Source organism: Pleurodeles waltl, chromosome 3_1 (genome assembly GCF_031143425.1).
Source record: "Pleurodeles waltl isolate 20211129_DDA chromosome 3_1, aPleWal1.hap1.20221129, whole genome shotgun sequence".
In the NCBI taxonomy this organism is placed as follows: domain Eukaryota; kingdom Metazoa; phylum Chordata; class Amphibia; order Caudata; family Salamandridae; genus Pleurodeles; species Pleurodeles waltl.
Window position 1 is genome coordinate 272,839,738 of NC_090440.1, and position 19,104 is coordinate 272,858,841.

A 19,104-nucleotide genomic window follows, 5' to 3' on the forward strand; every position below is an offset into this window, starting at 1 on the left:
AATAAATTTCTGGGGGGGACAGGGACAGCCTTGGGGGACTTTCAATCAACCCTATACAAATCGCTCGTTGTTTACGAACTGCAGGCTCCGATAAATATACACAATCATATATATATATATATATATATATATATATATATATATATATTGGAAGTGAAATAGGGAGAAAGGAAGGCATGTTTTCACAGTCTGAAAGTATCTTTTATTGTTATTTACATTCACAAAGTAATTAGCTCAAATGTGAAAATAACATGTTGATTAACCTTGCATCTTCATGCACCAAGCAAATAAAGGTAGGAGGGTAAAAAGGAACAACATACTCTTTGCGCCCCACACCCATCATGCCCTTCGCCTCATGCCAATTGGAACCGCACTGGAGAGATCAAAAGCGATTACTTACAACAGTTGTAAACTGTGCTCGGAAACCATAGTTCTAATAACACTTCTGCTCCTTTGTGTGATCTTGGGAAGCTCAGCTCCACATCAATCATAACTAGGAGCATTTCAACTGAAGAAGCTCTTGGAGTTACAGGCTATATAAACATGGATTCTCTAATCTCTGTATAAACTACAGTCACTAATTTCTTTAGAAACAGCTGTTTGTGATGCACCAAGTCACTGCGTGTAAAGAAAAGACATTCACTGATTATAAAGAAAAGACATCAGAAAATGACTATGACAGGGTTATTACAGTCGAATTATGACATTACATTGTCTTCTGCCAGAGCTAGCAGCCAAGGTAAAAGGCAGATCAGGTCACACAGCATAATTAATGCAGCTGTTTAAAGCAAAAAAATTGAATGTTGCTTTTCTTTCTTCTGCTGTACTTTAATAGCTTGGAATGACAGAAGCTATGCACTAGGGTTTTAAGTGGTTTGTGGGAAAGTTGGTGGTGTGACCATGTATTATATGGGGTAAAATACCCCCTGTGTACATAAGGATATTGCAAGTCACCTTAAAGTTCATACCTTATAAACAAGCATTGACATAGCCAATAGATCTCGCCTATGCAAGTTATATTGCCTTTGCCAATGTGTTTTAGCCATGCTGTACACTAGTGAGACTACTATTCAGCATGGCTGAAAGTTAATGGCATAAAGGAGAATGATGTGTCACCGACTGGTGTGGCGTAGTATCATGGAGTAAGTAGAGTGTCCTAGAATGGAGCAGTAAACTAACTTTAAAGGAACAGGGGTCCCTTGAATAAAATGCAACACCACTCCCATAAACAATTATATTAAAGTAGTATGCAAATGGAATGTTTTATGCATTTATTCAATCAAAATATAAAAGATCAAATGTAGTGGGAAAACATCAACAGGGGAAATCAAGAAAGACTGGTATTCGGGCATTACACAAGTTATCTGGATGACCCAATGTCACCAATTACAAGAAAAATGTATAAAGTAACCTACATAGTAAAGTGGTTTGGAGGAGGGTGGCCTGGTTTGTAGTGGGTACCTATGGTACTTACACCTTATACCATGTCCATTTATCCCTTATTAGTGACATGTAGGCAGTGTCTTGACGCCAGGCTCTCTAGGGGTAGCTATAGCCAAGGTTTATCTAGGAGACATGCAAAGCTCATGCAATACCACTGTAGTCACACAGTACTCACACACATGAAAGAAAATACTAAGTGTTACAAAAATAAAGGTACTTTATTTTAGTGACACAAATGCCAAAAATACCATAGAGACTATACTCCCTTAGAAGGTAAGTAATACACCAATTATATACACTAGTATGCAGCAATAGCAATAAAAACAGTTAGAAAACAGTGCAATTAGTGAAAATCACAATGGTTAGAAATGGGCCTAGGGGAAACACAAACCATATACTAAGAAAGTGGAATGCGAATGTCGGTTTCCCACCTAGGCAAGTGTGGTGTGTACAGGGGCGCTGGGAGTATTAGAAAACACCAAAGGTAAGTAATAGAACCCACCTCAGAGCCCAGGAAAGCAGGAGTAAATCACAGTAACTTTCCTAAAACACACAAGAACACGAGAAATAAGATAATGCAAGAACCAGAAGATACTTCAAGACACAAAGGGTGGATTCCTGGACCTAAAGACCTGTGGAAGAATGGGACTAAGTCCAAGAAGCACAGAAGAGTCCAGGGAGGACAGGAGCCCCTGCTAACCCGAATCAAGGTTGAAAAGAAGAACCACTGGTGAAGAACAACAGTCAGTACTGCACCCAAGAAGATGGATGCGGGTTCGTGGTTGGTGCAGATGATATCCCACACTGGATAGATGATTGCAGTCTGGTTTGCATCGCTGGATTCCACCAACAAGCCTTGGCACAGGCATAGCTCATGGTTAGCGGAAAATGGCCACCCAGGAGGAGGAGTCAGAGGGGGCTCTCAGCAACTCAGAGAGCCCACGGAATACCAGGCAGCGCACACAGGAGTCCCCAGCATGGGGACAAAGGAGTTGCAAAAGGAGGCCCACGCAGCACAAAAACAAAGGATCCCACGCCGCCAGAGAACCACTCAGGAAGCGGTGCATCTCAGGAAGGAGTGCTGGGGGCCGAAGCTACATGGTACACAAAGAATTTCATAGAAGGATGCCAACAAGCCTTGGCAACTGAAAAACATGTGGTGCACAGGAGTACTGTCTTGCGTGGGAAGGCAAGCTCTTACCTCCACCAAAGTTGGACAGTAGGACGTCAGGACCATCAGGACCACTTCAGTCCACCACCCGTGATGCAGGACCCATGCAACTCGTCAGGAGAGGGGACCCATGCAGATGGTCATCGTTGCAGAGAGGTGCCTGCTGAAGCAGGGGAGTGACTCCTTCACTCCAAGGGAGATTCGTTCATTCTTTTGGTGCAGACTGAAGACAGGCTGTCCTCTGAGGATGCACAACCGGGAAACAGTTGCATTTGCTGGCAAGAGCTGGAGATACAATGTTGCAGAAGTCGTCTTTGCTTAGTTGTTGCAGTTTGTGGAGTTCCTGGACGGTCCAGATGCAGTTTCTTAGGTGAAAAAGTGAAGTAAAGGATGCAGTCTTGCAATCTGAATCTGAAGAACCTCTCAAAGTAGAGACCCTAAATAGCCCTGAAAGGGGGATTGGTCAGCTAAACAGGTAAGCACCTATCAGGGGACGGCTCTGACACCACCTGCTGGCACTGGCCACTCAGATGCTCCCAGAGTTTGCTGCCAACTTGGAATCCAAGATGACCTGGGGTGGTGGTCCAGTTTCGTGCCAGAGCAGGAACTGGGGGTACCTGAACCGGTGTAGACTGGATTATGTAAGGAGGACACCAAATGTGCCCTTCAAAGCATTTCCAGTGGCCTGGGGAAGGAAGCTACCTCTCCCAAGCCTGTAACTCCTATTTCCAAAGGGAGAGGGTGTAACACCCCTCTATCAAAGGAAATCCGTTATTCTGCCTTCCTGGGCTTGAGCTTCTCAACCAACAGGAGGGCAGAAACCTGTCTGAGAGGTGGCAGCAGCTGGGGCTGCCTGGAAAACCTCAGAAGGCTGGAATGGCAATACTGGGGGTCCTCTAAGGAGCCCCCAGAGTGCATGGAATCATACAACCAATGCTTGCAAAAGCCTTGGGGTATGATTCCAACATGTTTGATACCAAACATACCTATGTTTGGAGTTACCATTATGTAGCTGGGAATAGGTAGTGACCTATTTCCAGTACACGTGTAAAATGGCATCCCCACACTCCTGAAGTCTGGGAAAATGGTCCTGGAGGTCGTGGGGGCACCTCTGCTAGTGCAGGGGTGCCCTCACACACAGGTACTCTGCACCCTGCCCTCAGGGCTGGAGGGCCTGCTATAGGGGTGACTTATAAGTGACCTGGTGCGGTGTAACTGGCAGTGAAAGGGTGCATGCACCTTTTCACGCAGGCTGCAATGGCAGTTCTGTAGAAGCCATTGCATGGGCTCCCTATGGGTGGCAAAAAAAATGCTTCAGCCCCTAGGGATCTCCTGGAACCCCAATGCCCTGGGTACCTAAGTACCATATACTAGGGACTTATAAGGGGGCACCAGTATGCCAATCTTGGGTGAAATACTGGGTTACCAGTATGCAACAACCATAATTTAAGGGAGAGAGCATAACTACTGGGGTCCTGATTAGCAGGATCCCAGTAGACACACTCAAACACACTGGCAAACAGGCCAAATGTGGGGGTAACCAAGCTAGAAAGAGGCTACTTTCCTACAAGGTTAGCATCCACAATAGTGATTTACACGCGGTTATACACCCACTTTTACATGAATGACTCAAATTGTGAATCAAGAAGTCATTAGCTCATAGTACCTATGCTTATGCCAACGTATGTACAATATCACAAATTCAAGTCAAGGTACTTTGGCCGACGATATTTCGATCCCCTAGACAGGTATCAGGATCATCCTAAGCCTTCGTTAAGCTTGAGTTAAAAGGGTTACATAGTGCTTGTAACCAAAATGGCGAAGATAAATCTGACTCACGTCTCATATGAGTGACAAGGCAATCAATGGAGATCTGAATCTCTAATCAAGCGCCAATGCCATAAAGTAGTAGTAGAGTGGAGTAGTGTCACAGTGTAATAGAGTGGAGTGGCAGAGTGTCGTAGAGTGGAAAGGCATAAATAAGAGTGAACTGGAGTAGAGTGAAGTAAAGTAACATGAACTAGCATAGAGAAAGTGGGGTAGAGTGTTGTTGAGCATAGTACATTGTTGAATAGTGGACTGGCATAGAGGGCTGTGCAGTGGTGTTGAGTAGAGTATCGTAGATTGAAGTGGCATAGAGTGGTGTGGAGTGGCATAGAGTGGAGTAAAGTGGAATGGAGTGGCGTACAGAGAGTTGTGTAGGGAGTTACAGAGTGGAGAAAGTGTTAGAGTTTAATGGAATAGAGTGTCAGAGTCTAGTATCATGGAGTGTAATGTCAGAGTGAAGTGTCATAGAGTGGAGTTGGGTGGTCTAGAGTGAAATGGCATAGAGTACAGTGGTGCAAAGTAGATTGGCGTAGAGTGTGGTGGTACAGAGTGCGTTGGTTTTGAGTAAAGTGGTGTAGAGTGCATTGACGAAGACAGCACTGGTTTAGCGTATAGTGCAGTAGCGTAGAGTGGTGAAGAGTAGAGGGGAGCAGAGTGGAGTGGCACTGCATAGATTGCAGTTGTTCAGAGTGCTGTGTCATAGAGTGATGCGGTGCATGGTAGAGTGGAGTGGTGCAAGGTAGAGTAGACTGGTGTAGAGTGCAATGGTGGGATGCAGTGATGCAGAGTAGAGTGGCATAGTGTAGTGGCATATAGTACATTTGTGTAGAGTGCAGTAGAGTGGCATATAGTTGAGCGGTGCAGAGTAGAGTGCCGTGGTGCAGAGTAGAGAGGAGTATAGTTCAGTGGCAGAGTGCAGTGTTGCAGAGTAGAGTGTCATAAAGGGCAGTGGTGTGGAGTAGAGTGTCATAGAATGCATTGGTGTAGGGTAGAGTGGCATAGAGTGCATTGGTGTAGAGTGCAGTCATGTAGAGTGATACAGAGTAGAGAAGAGTGGCTTAGAGTACAGTGGTGCTGAGTAGAATAGAGTGGCATAGAGTGCAGTGGCATGGAGTAGACTGCTGCAGAGTACAGTATAGTGGTGAAGAGTAGATTGTTGCAGAGTGGAGCATAGTGATGTAGAGTGCAGTAGCATAGAGCGGTGCAGAGCAGATTGGAGTGGCGCAGGGTACATTGGAGTGGTGCAGGGTAGATTAGACTGGCATAGCATAGAGTGGAGTTGCGTAGATTGCAGTCGCATAGAGGAGATGATTTCAAAGTAGAGTGAAGGGCCTACAGTGGAGTGGTGTAGAGTAGATTAGAGTGCAGTGGTGCAGAAAAGAGTGCAGTGGGACAGAGTACAGTGGCATTGAATGCAGTGGTGCAGAGTAGAGTGGCGTGGAGTTCAGTGGCAGAGTGCAATGTTGCAGATTAGAGGGTCGCAGAGTACAGTGGTGTATTGTAGAGTGGCATAGAGTGCAGTCGCATAGAGTGCTGTGGTGCAGAGTACAGTGGCATTGAAAGCAGTGGAATAGAGTGCTGCGGTGCAGAGTAGATTGGCATAGAGTGCAGTGGCATAGAGTGCATTGGATTTGAGTAAAGTGGTGAAGAGTGTAGGGGTGTATTGTGCAATGGTTAGAGTAGAATAGCATAGATTGCAGTGGCGTAGTGTAGAGTGCTGCAGAGTAGAGTGGTGTAGAGTAGAGTGGTACAGCATAGATTGCAGTGGCGTAGAGTAGCACAGAGTGGAGAAAAGTGTTGTAGGGTGCAGTGGCATAGGGTAGATTGTTTCAGAGTACAGTGAAGAAAAGATAGAGAAAAGATAATATACTTCAATATGCTGAAGTATGTAACGATAACAACATAAATAATAACGCTAGACATAACGGCCCAAAATGAAATATGGCTTCTCCCTGTTAGCCACTCTATAATCAAGCCCTTCATTACCTAGATAACAAAACATTAAACATAAATGTTAGAAAAATATACCCTTCTAATAGCTAAATTGTTGTGTGAAAATGTAAAATCTGGGCCCAATCTCGACTTCACTGTTTCACCAACTGGTGTGATCTTAGGCAAATACAAACATTGTGTTTCACAGAGTCTCCTTTCTAGCCTGCAGGTGTCAGGCTGAGTGGGACTCTGTTATCTCTTTAGATCCTGCTCAATGTCTAGCAGCTCCTCTTGAAGGCATCCTGCAGTGCTCCTCTTCAAGGCAGCAGGTGATGCAGACAGTAATCATCCAAAACTCTTTTCTCCTCCTCGTGCCCTTTGTTCTTATGAGCACCCTTAATGCCCACAGGTGTGAACAGGACAAACAAAAGAGCAGAGGGCGCAGGGGGCCTCCTGACTCACCTTCATTCTGTTACCATCAGATTGGAGGATGGTCGGTACAGGGCTGTTGTAAGTAGCGCTTTTGTGCGCTAATGGCCCTCTGAATAATAGATGTGAGAGGGGAAATTATTGTGTCCCCTTGTCCCCCCCCACCTTCGTCCCCCGTGTCCCCCACCCTCCAAAATCTGGGGGGGATACATCCCCTGCATCCCCCACACTTCCTACGCCCATGTGGAAAGTGACAAGAAAGATGGTGCAGAAGTAATGAAGATTATTTGTAGAAATCAGCCCATTTTAGTAAGTCGGGACTGAGACCAAACTACTTACAGCACCCTTCAGATATTCCCTGACTGGTTGGTAACATATCACTCAGCATTTGCACAATGCACTTCTTTCATCAACAACATAACATGAAAAGCTTCAAAGACGCAAACATTCTTCTTGATTAATGTCACTGCCTAATGAATAATTGTTCTTTTTATGCACACATCTTAAAGGCTGGTGTGGAAGCACTGAATTTGATATCTTTTCTACTTACCGAGTGGTATGTGGTGCTGCTTCACATACGCATCCATTTCACATGCTCCTCCTGCTGAAGAACTGAGAAATGTGCCATGTCCAATCCTGTCTGGCGGGATACTAAGGAGAAGTTCGGTCTCTGCATTCTGGTCTGGGATCTAAAATCGAAGGAGGAAACAGACCTTACCAGAGAAAAAAATAAGTCAATTATTACCAGAAAACGTAAGAGTTTTCTGGCAGGACTGCATGTAAGTTAGACCTTCGGTAATTGCCAATGTTTAAAATTAGATAGTAGGGCCTTGCATGCACCTTTATGTTGAAAGGGGGGAGCACAAATGAAATAAAGCACATAATCTGTTTCTGTGGTACTTGATGTTAAAATGGGCCCAAACCAGCCACTATAATTGGGCCGTTAGGCAAAAATATATCAGAACAACCTATTATTATGTTAACACAACCAATTCCCCATATGACAGGTCTGTAATGTCCAAATAGATAGAACAGATATGTACCAGGTCTTGTGTGCCCTGTGATTCCAGAAAAACCTAACCACTTAGGACAACATTGGATTGAATACTTCTAAATTGAAACCTTTTGCGTCAGAAAACCCATTAAACAATTGCCCAGCCTTTGTTTCCATTTACATCTCTCCCTAATCCCAAAACGTTTCAAGAAAGTAAACTATGAGGATACCTCAGAAATGTGCAGGGCCAGTCGAAGACCACATCTTCGGGCTTCTCCAAGAATGTCCATGTAGTCTCTGCCATGCCCTACCTTTTAAAAACAGAATGCAGAATTAATCTTAGTCTCTGCCTTATAAGAACAAGCGGGTGGATAAAGAAATGACATGCTTTTACTACAGAAATAACTTATTAGCTAATATTTGTCTTCCTAGTACAATAATATGTGATTGGCTTAGTAAACATGAGACCGGTACTGTAAGGCAGATGGCTCAGTGAGTAAAACTTTCACCTTTCATTCTTCCAAATCAGCTAAATTGAGTATCACTAAACTGAATAATAGTAACACCTGTTAAATGCATCACTTAGAGACTACAATACTGCGTGTGGTATGAAGCACTAGATAAATACTATCTTATCATAATTATTATCATCATTAGTCTAAACTCTGTTATTAGTACGTGATGATCCACCTTGCATCTGTGCTTTGTTACTGAGAAATATACTTTACTAATGTGTTTACTTTAATCATTCTTTTCATCTTCATTATAGGCCTGGAAGTGTATATGCAGGACACAGAGTTATGCAGAATGAAACACCAAATTATAATGATTAGGTACCTTTGAAATTTATATTAAGTCTTGATTATCAAACACTCTTTTTCTCTCTCTTTTACAGCTCAGGCCACAAGTCTTTGCCATTTTCCTAGGTCCTCTTTCACATGACATATAATAAAACAGTGGGGATCTTACTGTAGGATCACCACTGAGGTCCAGTCCAAGTACAATTCCATTAGAGGAAAGAAAGAATTCTTCTGCAAGCTTAACCGTATCCTTTGCAAATTCAGGACCGCCTCTTCTATCGATCGCTAACAAAAACCTACAATACACAAGTACAGACAGAAAAGATCATATTCATTGAAACATATCAAGAAACAACAACAATCTGGGACAAACGTCTCAACATTTGGAGGTAAACTTCAGATTTAAGTGAAAATTAATATACAAATTGTATTTATAGTGGTACGCTTCAAAATGTTTTCTTAGCGCAATAGATTCGAAGAGATTTCAAAATAGGCGCTCCATCCATTTCAGTCACCCTATTTATGCTTTCATATAAAAGGATAGTCTAGATTGTGGTCCAAAATAATTTCCTATGGCTGAGATTAATTCAAGCATTTCATCCATCACCTTCATGTTTCCCTTAGTAAGACAAGTTTGCCCACACAAGGGAACTGTGGTCACTGTGCAAAAGGAATCAAGCCACACCCTCACTGATGAGGCCCAACATCACGAAACCAGCCTGAGAGAAGATATGAGATGTGGTTGCAAGAAAGGTCTGTGGTGGTGTTTTTAGAGCATAAAAGAAGGGAGGGAGTCTGAAAAGGTGGGAATACTGCATGGAAGATGGATTTAGATGGAAGGAGCACCATAGGAACATTACTGATTGTAGTTTTTAAAGATATGGCCAAATAAAGGTGATATGTTTTCTTTTTTTAATGTTCTTCAGAATAGGCAAACATTTTACTTGCATACGAGAGTGCTTTATTTAGGACTGCTGTAACGGACTCTCATATTATGTTCTGTGAACAGTCATCTCTGTTCGTCAATGTGCCAACCTTCCTTTTAAAAAATATTACTTGTGAACAAGCTAATGTGGCACATCAGCTGTAAATTATTCTCTCTTCCACATGTCGTTAACCTTGTCGATAAAGATCTATAATTTGTAGGAAAAAAGTTGAGATCAACCTTCTTGCATGCCCTTTCTTGAGGAGAAGAGTGACGAGTTCTCACTGATTATTCCTGTAAATGGTAACTCCATTTAAAAGGCAATGTGAAAACATGTTATGTTCCCAAAACAAAAAACACAAACCCAATTCAATTAAATCGAACAAAAAGTATCCCAAAAACGTTTCTCTGGGCAGACTGTCCATTACACCAATTTGTAGACCTTTCCTATTATCACTATAACAATGCATGGAGGACAGCTAGCCTCATTACTGCCACGAAAACAGAAGATTTTCAGTCCTCCCTTCCCAAATTGAATGGTGCAAGCCACAACTAACGCCCAACCCCCCCCCCCTCATCCCCACACACACACACAATCCCCCCCAGACCCTACCACACATGCTCAGGAAATACAGTTCCTAAGATGTACCTATATTTCACAAGATTGACAGATGGTGGTTGAGGCAGCGCCAAAACAGACCCAGTGCTGGACTAGGTGTACCTGTCTGTTAGGTGGGTGAGTGCGGGAATGTAGTTTTTTTTTTTTTGGGGGGGGGGGGGCGGGGTTTCAGGGATATGCCATGGTGAATGGGTGACTGTCTGTTGGTGTGGTGCCTGCAGGGAAGGTGGATGTGCTGCATGTGGAGGTGTTGGTAGTTGTATTGAGAGCGAATGTGGTGAATGGGGTGGATGTATGCGAGTCTGGAAGTGTGGTGACTGTGGGTATGATGGGACTAGTGGCTGGATCAGGGATTGTTGGTGTTGTACCAGCAGGTGTGAGTGGTGTAATGTCTGTGAAGGAGGGACTGGTGTGGGGGTCAGTGTAGAGAGTGGATGTTGTTCTGTGTGCAGGTGAGTGTTGTCTGTGTGCATGCCGTTGGTGGGTCCTGTGATGGCTGTGTTTCTCACCGCAAACTGTGTCTGTTGAGGTGGATGAATGGCCTTGGCTGTGTGCTCTAGATGGGTGTGCGGAGAGGGGTGTGGGATTAGACAGAGGTACCTGGAGTCGGGACGGAAGAAAAGGGGACACTGGCTGCTGTCAGCGAGGAGGCCAGAGCCTGAAGGATCTCTGCAGGCCAGCCAAGGCACCGTGAATGCCTTCCAGGAACGCACTGCTCTTCTGTACCTGAGCTGCCAGTCCATGGATGGCATTCACTATGGTTGACAGACCCACATCGATAGACCTCAGGAGGTCAACAGTCTCCCCACTGAGGGCAGCAGGGCTGACTGGGGCAGGAGCAGAGGTGCCTGCGGCGAAGGAGACACCCACCCTCCTGGGTGAGTGGGCACGGGCAACTGGGTGGGGAGCAACAAGAAGGGCGGTGCTGCTAAGGGGGGTGACGTACAAGGATGGTGCTGGGCTGGTCCGAGATGGTCCACCACTGCCAGGGAATGTCCATCAGAGGAGGAATCCGAAGATGAGGCAAATGATCCTGTCTCCCCCATGGCACTCCCCCTCGCCCTCCCTTCCACTGGTCCCCTCGGCTCCACCGGTGTCAGCCTCCTGGGTCCCGTAGGCTGCTGCTTCTCCACTCACGTGCCCCTTCTCCTTCCCCTGATCATGCTGATGCACACAAAGACAGAGGAGGAGAGGGAGGGAGAGAGAGAAAGATAGGGTGGAAAAGGATCAATTAACGCAGATCAACTTGTACATCTCTCCAATTACATTATAGCATACCATGCCAGTACAATGACACTGCATTTCTGAAAATACACATTGTGAATTGCAAGATGCAAGGCTCATAATCCAGCTATTGTGGGGACATTTTGATTTAGTAAATTGGTCAAAGCTGAAACACTGCATAGCAGCATTGTGAGTGCAAGGTCGATGTCATGCATGACATTTAAACAACAGGGTTAAACTCCAGGAACACCCAGGGGACTTACCACATCTACTATCATACCATAGCTGGAAAGGCTAGACCACAGAATGATAGCTGCTACAATAGATTTTGCTGTGGTATTTGCCCACATAGAGTCACATGTAGCAGAATACCATGGTTGTTTCCCTACACTTATCCTACACTCTTAGGTCAACATAGGTCAGCATGGTAAGGAATCATGTCCAAAATACTGTCCTATTGAGGCCATCCACGTAGAGGACCCCTGATGCCATCCCCACAGCTAGTCTGCAAGATAGAGATAGCCTTAGTCATAGTGGGAGACACATACTGATGTGATAACACTTACACCTCAGGTACATTGATGCAGATGGAAGAAACTGGTCTGACACAATGCGTGCGGTGTTCACACTCACCCAACCATCGAAATTGTCCATTGGATATACACTGACAGCATTGTATTGCCACACATAATCGATTCAGGGCCTGGCAGGGTGACTGGTACCCATTGTCGATGTGCATCTACCACTGATCACATGCACATCTGCCCACAAGTAAGCCACCCAATCCCAAACATGGCCTATCATGTGGGAGCCTGTACTTACCGCTTTGTGCCTGCTGTGCTGCCCTCAAGCGCTCATCTACCTCAGGTTAGGCCACTGTCACGATGTGGGCCATTAGTAGGGTGAGGGTCCGATGGGCACCCCTCCTTCGTGGGGAGAATGTCCCCAGCTGGACCCCGCGGTCTTCCGGGCCCCGCGTCGCAGGTCCTCCCACTTCTTTCTCCAGTGGGTGCTCTGCCGGCTAAGGACCCCCAGGGTCCGCACTTGCTTGGCGATGGCACGCCATAGCCCCTTCTTCTGATGGGCGCTGACCTGCATGGTTGACACAGACAGAAGGAAAAAGTCATATAGAGGGGCAACGCATCAGCAGCAGCCGACTACTTACATCATACACATCACAAGCCCACACTAATGTGTCTTCTCAGCACAAACACATGTACTCCATGGCCCCTGCATACATCCACTCCCTGTGTGGCGTGGAAACCACTTACAGCCTCACACACCCCAATCACACAGGCCAATGAAATTAGGCTCACCTGCCCCACTGGAGCCCCATACAGCTATCCATACAGGTGTAGTACACTGTCCACAAGCTTCTCCTGGGTAAACGTTTCAGGGCAAGGCATGGTGGCTCCAAGAGACAGTACAGCAGCTCACGTAGTAGAGGTCTTGCTTGCACGAGTGTCAGGAGTCAAGTGAGCTAGGTGGTAGAAAATGGCGGTTACGGCTACCGCGTACATGACTGTCACTGCCAGTGGTGATCATCATTGGCTCCAGTCCCCCAGAGGCAGCAATGTGATCCAGTGAGGAGTTGCATGTTGGTTACGACCGCCTACCGCCATGATGACATTCGCTGGCGGAAATAGGTCACTTCAATCAGTCAAGTGCATGCAGGACAGGCGGCTGCCATTTTAGGCACATATGATGGTTTGTTAAAAAAATAATAATAATAAGTGCATCATGCTAGACATACGTACCAAATGTAGTGTAGACCTATGTTCTGCCATCATGACTGGGCCCATGAATGTGAATACCATGTCAAAGTGGTGTATGATGGGGGGTGTCAAATCCTGTGCATGACCAGTGGCTCCGTACCTCATAGGCGATGTAACCAGATGAGGCAGTGGCATTTGTAATATGTGGGACGTGCTGGACAAATATGCAGCTTTTACATGGACCACTGGACATGTGATGTGTGTGACATGTTGTTCAGGCCCAATAACAGGCAGCTAGGTTGGTTTACATTGGGCCCTCTACATTGCCTTTATGGTATGTGGCGACTATTGGGGTCTCTCACAAGTGTATGTTGTGTGCAACAAGGATCTTATTAGCTAGCATGTGTTGAGTGGTCATCAAGTTGTGAATTCTCTCCTCTCAATCCTAGATACCCAGTATTAGGGAGAATGAGACATGCACCTGTGTACCACCTCCTAGTGGACCTTTCTACCCTGGAGGAGCGACACATCATCCAGACCCATTGTCTGCATTGTAACACCATAATGGAACTATATGCCCAGTTGGAGCCAGGTCTATTGCCTGCCATACGTAATCCCTATGCCATCCCTCCCTCAGCACAGGTCTTATTTGTGCTACACTTCCTTGCCTCTGGCTCTTTCCAGATTACAGTGGGTGTGGCAGCAGGGATGTCACAGCCCACGTTCAGCTTTGTGTTGACTGATGTACTGTTTTACTGAAACACATAGATAGCTACATCGGGGTCCCGCAACGTGTGGATTTGCTTATTGTTAAGGCTGACTTCTATCATACTAGACGCACTCCTCATGTGATTGGGGCCATAGATGGCATCCACATTGCTTTGGTCCCTTCCAGGGCCAATGAACAAGTCTATAGGAACAGGAAAAACTACTACTCCGTCAATGTACAGGTGGTGTGTCTCACGGACCAGTACATCTCCCAAGTGACTGACAAGTATCCAAGATCTTTGCATGACTCCTTCATTCTGACAAACAGCAATGTCTCACACAAAATGGCAAAACTTCAGAGAGAAAGCTTGGCTCATTGGTATGTTTGCAATAGGACGTGTGTCACTGTAATGTCAATTGTCATCCCATTCAGCCCTGTGCCTTTACCGGTATTGTGACAGGTCCTACCTTTGTGCACACAGGTGACTCTGGCTATCCTAAACTTCCCTGGCTGCTGGCGCCAGTGAGGTACCCTACCACCGATGAGAAACACTGTTTTAGTGAGACCCACGGCACAAGGCATGTTACAGAAAGAACATTTGCACTCCTGAAGGCCAGATTCAGGTGTCTCCACATCTCTGGAGGGGCCCTCCTCTACACTCCCGTAAAAGTATGCCAGATCATAGTTGGCTGCTGCATGCTACACAATCTGGCCCTGAGACGTCAGATTCCATTACTGGCTAATGAGGTGGAGGCAGCTGGACAGTGGCTGATCATGGGGACATGTAAAGTTATGAGGAGGCTGATGAGGAAGCTGCGGCTGGATCTAGGACTGAGCTGATCACTCATTACTTCCAGTAACATACAGGTATGTTGTGCGTGTATCGTCAGGTGTTTTATTTCCAAATTGCCTCATGACAGTGCTGCTCATGGTCAGGTACATGATTGGAGATGTTCAGTGCACCTATTCCTGACCCTGCATCCTTGCAGGCAGGTCGCTTCCTCCTCACCACTGCTCCGGTAAGTGCTGCCATTGTTTTGGGCTTGTTTGGGCTTCTTGGCTTCTTCCTCTCCAGGAAGGCCCTGCCCCCTCCCTCCTCCTGATTCCTGCTGCCCCCGCCCGCCCGCAATCCCATTGGAGGTTTCCCTCCCTCCTCCCAGCTGCCACTCCCTCCCACCTCCCCTCTTATTCTGGCCACAGCGCGAGGTTAGAAGCTACCTCTGACCCTGCATCCTTGCAGGCAGGTCGCTTCCTCCTCACCACTGCTCCGGTAAGTGCTGCCATTGTTTTGGGCTTGTCTGGGCTTGTTTGGGCTTCTTGGCTTCTCCTCTCCCAGAAGGCCCTGTCCCCCTCCCTCCTCCCGCTCCTGACTCCTGCTGCCCCCGCCCACCCGCACTCCCATTGGAGGTTTCCCTCCCTCCTCCCAGCTGTCACTCCCTCCCACCTCCCCTCTTATGCCGGCCGCAGCGCGGACGCGCCGCTGGTGCACCAAAGGCAAGCCCGTCTGCGCCCGTCCGCGCCCGTCCGCGCCCGTCCGCGCCCGTCCGCGCCAAAACCGCCCCAGCGCCAGACCCCTGGCCAACATGCCTCCCGCACCACTGAACACCTTTACACTGCCAACGAACTCCACGCCCTTAATCCAGGAAGCTTCTCCATCTGCTTCCAGTCCACACTGACGCGCACCAAAGGACTCTTCTCCTGCAAAGCCTGCAATTTCACCTGCAACCTAACCTCCAAACTCCAAATCAAAACAGACAACCGCCTAAGATGCATCCTACTTAACACCCGCTCCGTCCACAAATATGCAATTGAACTCAGGGACCTCCTGGCCACATACTCGCCTGACGTCGCATTCCTCACCGAAACCTGGATGAATTCGGCCTCAGAACCAGACGTAGCCATAGCCATACCAGAAAACTACCAGATCACCAGAAGAGACCGAATCAACAGACCAGGAGGAGGAATCACCGTAGTCCACAAAAACACCATAAGAGTCTCCACTAACTCCCACAACACCATCAATTCCGCCGAGCACCTCCACTTCAAAATCCACATCAACGCCAACAACATAGTCAGAGGAACACTGGTCTACAGACCCCGTGGACCCAGACTGCAGTTCTGCGACGACATCGCTGACGCCATCAGCTCCCAAGCCCTCGCCTCAACAGACTACATCCTCCTCGGTGACCTAAACTTCCACCTAGAAAATAACAACGATATCAACACCACCAACCTAATCGACAACCTCGCCAACTTCGGCCTCAAGCAACTCGTCACTACACCCACCCACTCCGCAGGCCAAACACTCGACCCCATCTTCTCAGCCAGCAACCACGTCTCTTTCAGCCACACCACAGAACTCAGCTGGACAGACCACCACTGCATCCACTTCTCCTACCAAAAACCAGTCACTCACCACCACCGCACACAACCCCCCCCCGACGCAACTGGAGCAAAATATCAACGAATCAACTGATCTCCACTCTTGCCCCGGCCCCACCCCCTAGTAGCCCGGACCCCAACACAGCCACCACCAACCTGCATGGCTGGATAGAAGATTGCACCAACACCCTCGCACCGCTCCAAAAAAAAAAAAAAACTCCCACAGAATCAAGGCCAGCTGGTTCACCTCAGAACTACAGGAATCCAAAAGGCTATGTCGCAGAATGGAAAAAACCTGGCACCTTGACCCTACCAACTCCAACCACATCGCTTTCAAGGACCAACTGATTCGCACCACCAAAAGGACCCACTTCAAAAACCGCATCAACGCCAACGCTCACAACAGTAAAGAGCTCTTCGGCATCGTCAATGAGCTCTCCGCCCCCAGGACCTGCTCCAATGAACCCCCGCCATCTGCAACTCACTGGCAACCCACTTCCGTCGAAAGATAGAAGAAATCCACAATAGCTTCAAACCCCAGACCCAAAAGCTGACTACAAACACCCAAGAACCCAACGCTCCAAGCAACACCCACCTCCTCCACACATGGACCCCCGGCAACATAGAGGACACCGCCACCACCATGGTCTCCATCCACTCCGGATCACCATCGGAACCCTGCCCACACCATATCTTCAATAAGGCAAACATCATCATCGCCCCCCACCTCTGCAAAACCATCAACAGCTCCTTTCGAGTCAGCCACCTTCCCAGAAAGATGGAAGCACGCAGAAATCAACGCCCTGCTGAAGAAACCAAAGGCAGACCCAGACGACCCCAAGGACTATCGGCCGATCTCCCACCTCCCCTCCCCAGCCAAGGTCATCGAAAAAATCGTAAACAGCCAACTATCCCGGTTCCTGGAAGTCAGCAAGGTACTCGACATTCGATAGCATGTGTAGCTGGAGATACACATGATTTGCACACATTTAAAAGCAGTCCCCTCCTAAAATAAGCGTTGGCTAGCCTGTAGGAGTTGGAGTAGTTTGAAATAGTGTTTTAATCACTGCTTGACCAACATTTGCTTGTTGGCGAGATAGCACCTCCACACAGTAGTGTTTAGTAAATGTGTGTGGTGTGGACCATGTGGCTGATTTGCCTATATCTGCCATTGGTATATTTCCTAAGAATGCCATTGAAGCTCCTTTCTTTCTAGTAGAATGTGCGTTAGGAGTTACTAATAGTTACCTTTTAGCTTTAAGATAGTAAGTTTGAATACACTTTACTATCCATCTGGCTAATGCCTGTTGTGAAATAGGAGTACCCTTATGAGACTACCCAAAAGCGACAAAAAGTTGTTTAGATTTTCTGAAATCTTTTGTTCAATCTATATAATTCATGAGAGCTCTTTTAACATCAAGAGTGTGAAGAGCTCTTTCAGCAACTGAATCTGGCTGTGGAAAGAAGACTGGCAATTCCACTGACTAATTTTCTGAAATGGTAAAACCACTTTGGGTAGGAATTTGGGATTTGTCCTACGTACTGTTTTGTGTTTGTAAATTTGGAAGAAAGGTTCTTCTAAAGTGAATGCTTGCATTTCACTAACTCTCCTTAAGGAAGTAATTGCTATTAGGAAAGCAACTTTCCATGAGAGAAATTGAAGAGCGCAACAATGCATGGGTTAAAATGGTGGACCCATAAGCCTTGTGAGCATAATGTTAAGATTCCAGGCAGGAGCTGGCAGAGCTCTAGGTGGAATAACTCTTAAGGCTTTCCATAAAAGCTTTTTTGACAGGAATTCTCAACAGAGAAGTATGCTGTCTGTTTTGGAGGTAGGCTGATATTTCTGTTAAATGTATTTTACTAGATGGATGAGCAAGATATGCTTTTTGTAAGTAAAGCAAATAACAAACAGTATCCTGTACTGATGCTTTAAGTGGATCAATGTTTTGGGGTTTGACAGTAATATACAAAACATTTCCATTTTGCTGCATAGCACTGTCTAGTTGTCGGTTTACGCGCTTCTTTTAGAATGTCCATACATTCTGATGGAAGCTGTAGATAATCAAAACTCTATGACTTCAGGAGCCAAATCACTAGGTTGAGCATACTGGGTTTGGGATGTCTGATCTGACCTTTGTTTTGAGTCAATAGGTCTGGTCTGTTCGGGAACTTGTGATGTGGTTCTACAGATAGATCCAAAAGTGTTGAGCTTTAACGTGCCCACATGGGAGCTATGACTATCATAGTGAGGGAGGTGTGACGGATCTTGTTTACCAGGAATGGAATTAGTAAAGGAATGGGAAAGGGGAAAAGCGTAAGCAAATATCCCTGACCAATTGATCAATAGAGCATTGTCCTTGGATGGAGGGTGTGGGTACCTGGATGCGCAGTTTGGTCATTTTGAGTTTTCGCTTGTTGCAAAGAGGTCTATGTGTGGAGCTCCTCACATGCAAAAGAACTGTTGAATCACTTGTGGGTGAAGTTCCCATTCATGTATTTGTTGCTGCGTCCTGCTTAAGAGGTCCGCTAGTTGGTTGTGTATCCCTGGGATATACTCTGCTAGTAGTTGAATGCGATTGTGAATTGCCCATTTCCAAATTATCCGTGCTAGAATGGACAATTGAGATGAGTAAGCCCCCCCTGTTTTTGCAGATAATACATTGTTGTCATGTTGTCTGTCCTTATTAACACTTGTTGGAAAATGGGTTATTGGTAAGGGCAGGTAGGTACGTACACTTAGCAATAGGCCACTAACCTCCACTTAGGTCCAGTTAGGTCTCAGTAAATTAAACCCAGCTCAACCCTTGGTAGCTTGGCAACGAGCGGCAAGGCTTAACGTAGGAGACAGAGTGTAAAGCATTCAAATATCACAAAACAGTAATTAAATAAAACACAGGAAATAGTTTCAAAATCCAATTTATAAAAATAAAT

At 46.3% G+C, this 19,104-nt stretch overlaps 1 protein-coding gene across 2 annotated transcripts in view; it reads right to left on the reverse strand.

Moving 5' to 3' along the window:
* The window catches only part of MAPDA (N6-Methyl-AMP deaminase), a 174,565-nt gene that overhangs the window by 118,395 nt on the left and 37,066 nt on the right, over positions 1–19,104 (reverse strand). For both annotated transcript variants that reach the window (XM_069222368.1, XM_069222369.1), the window contains 3 exons: positions 8,766–8,892; positions 8,027–8,107; positions 7,353–7,491 (listed from right to left, as the gene is read on the reverse strand). In XM_069222368.1, coding sequence (XP_069078469.1) covers positions 7,353–7,491; positions 8,027–8,107; positions 8,766–8,892 — 347 coding nt within the window. The remainder of the gene's footprint in view (positions 1–7,352; positions 7,492–8,026; positions 8,108–8,765; positions 8,893–19,104) is intronic.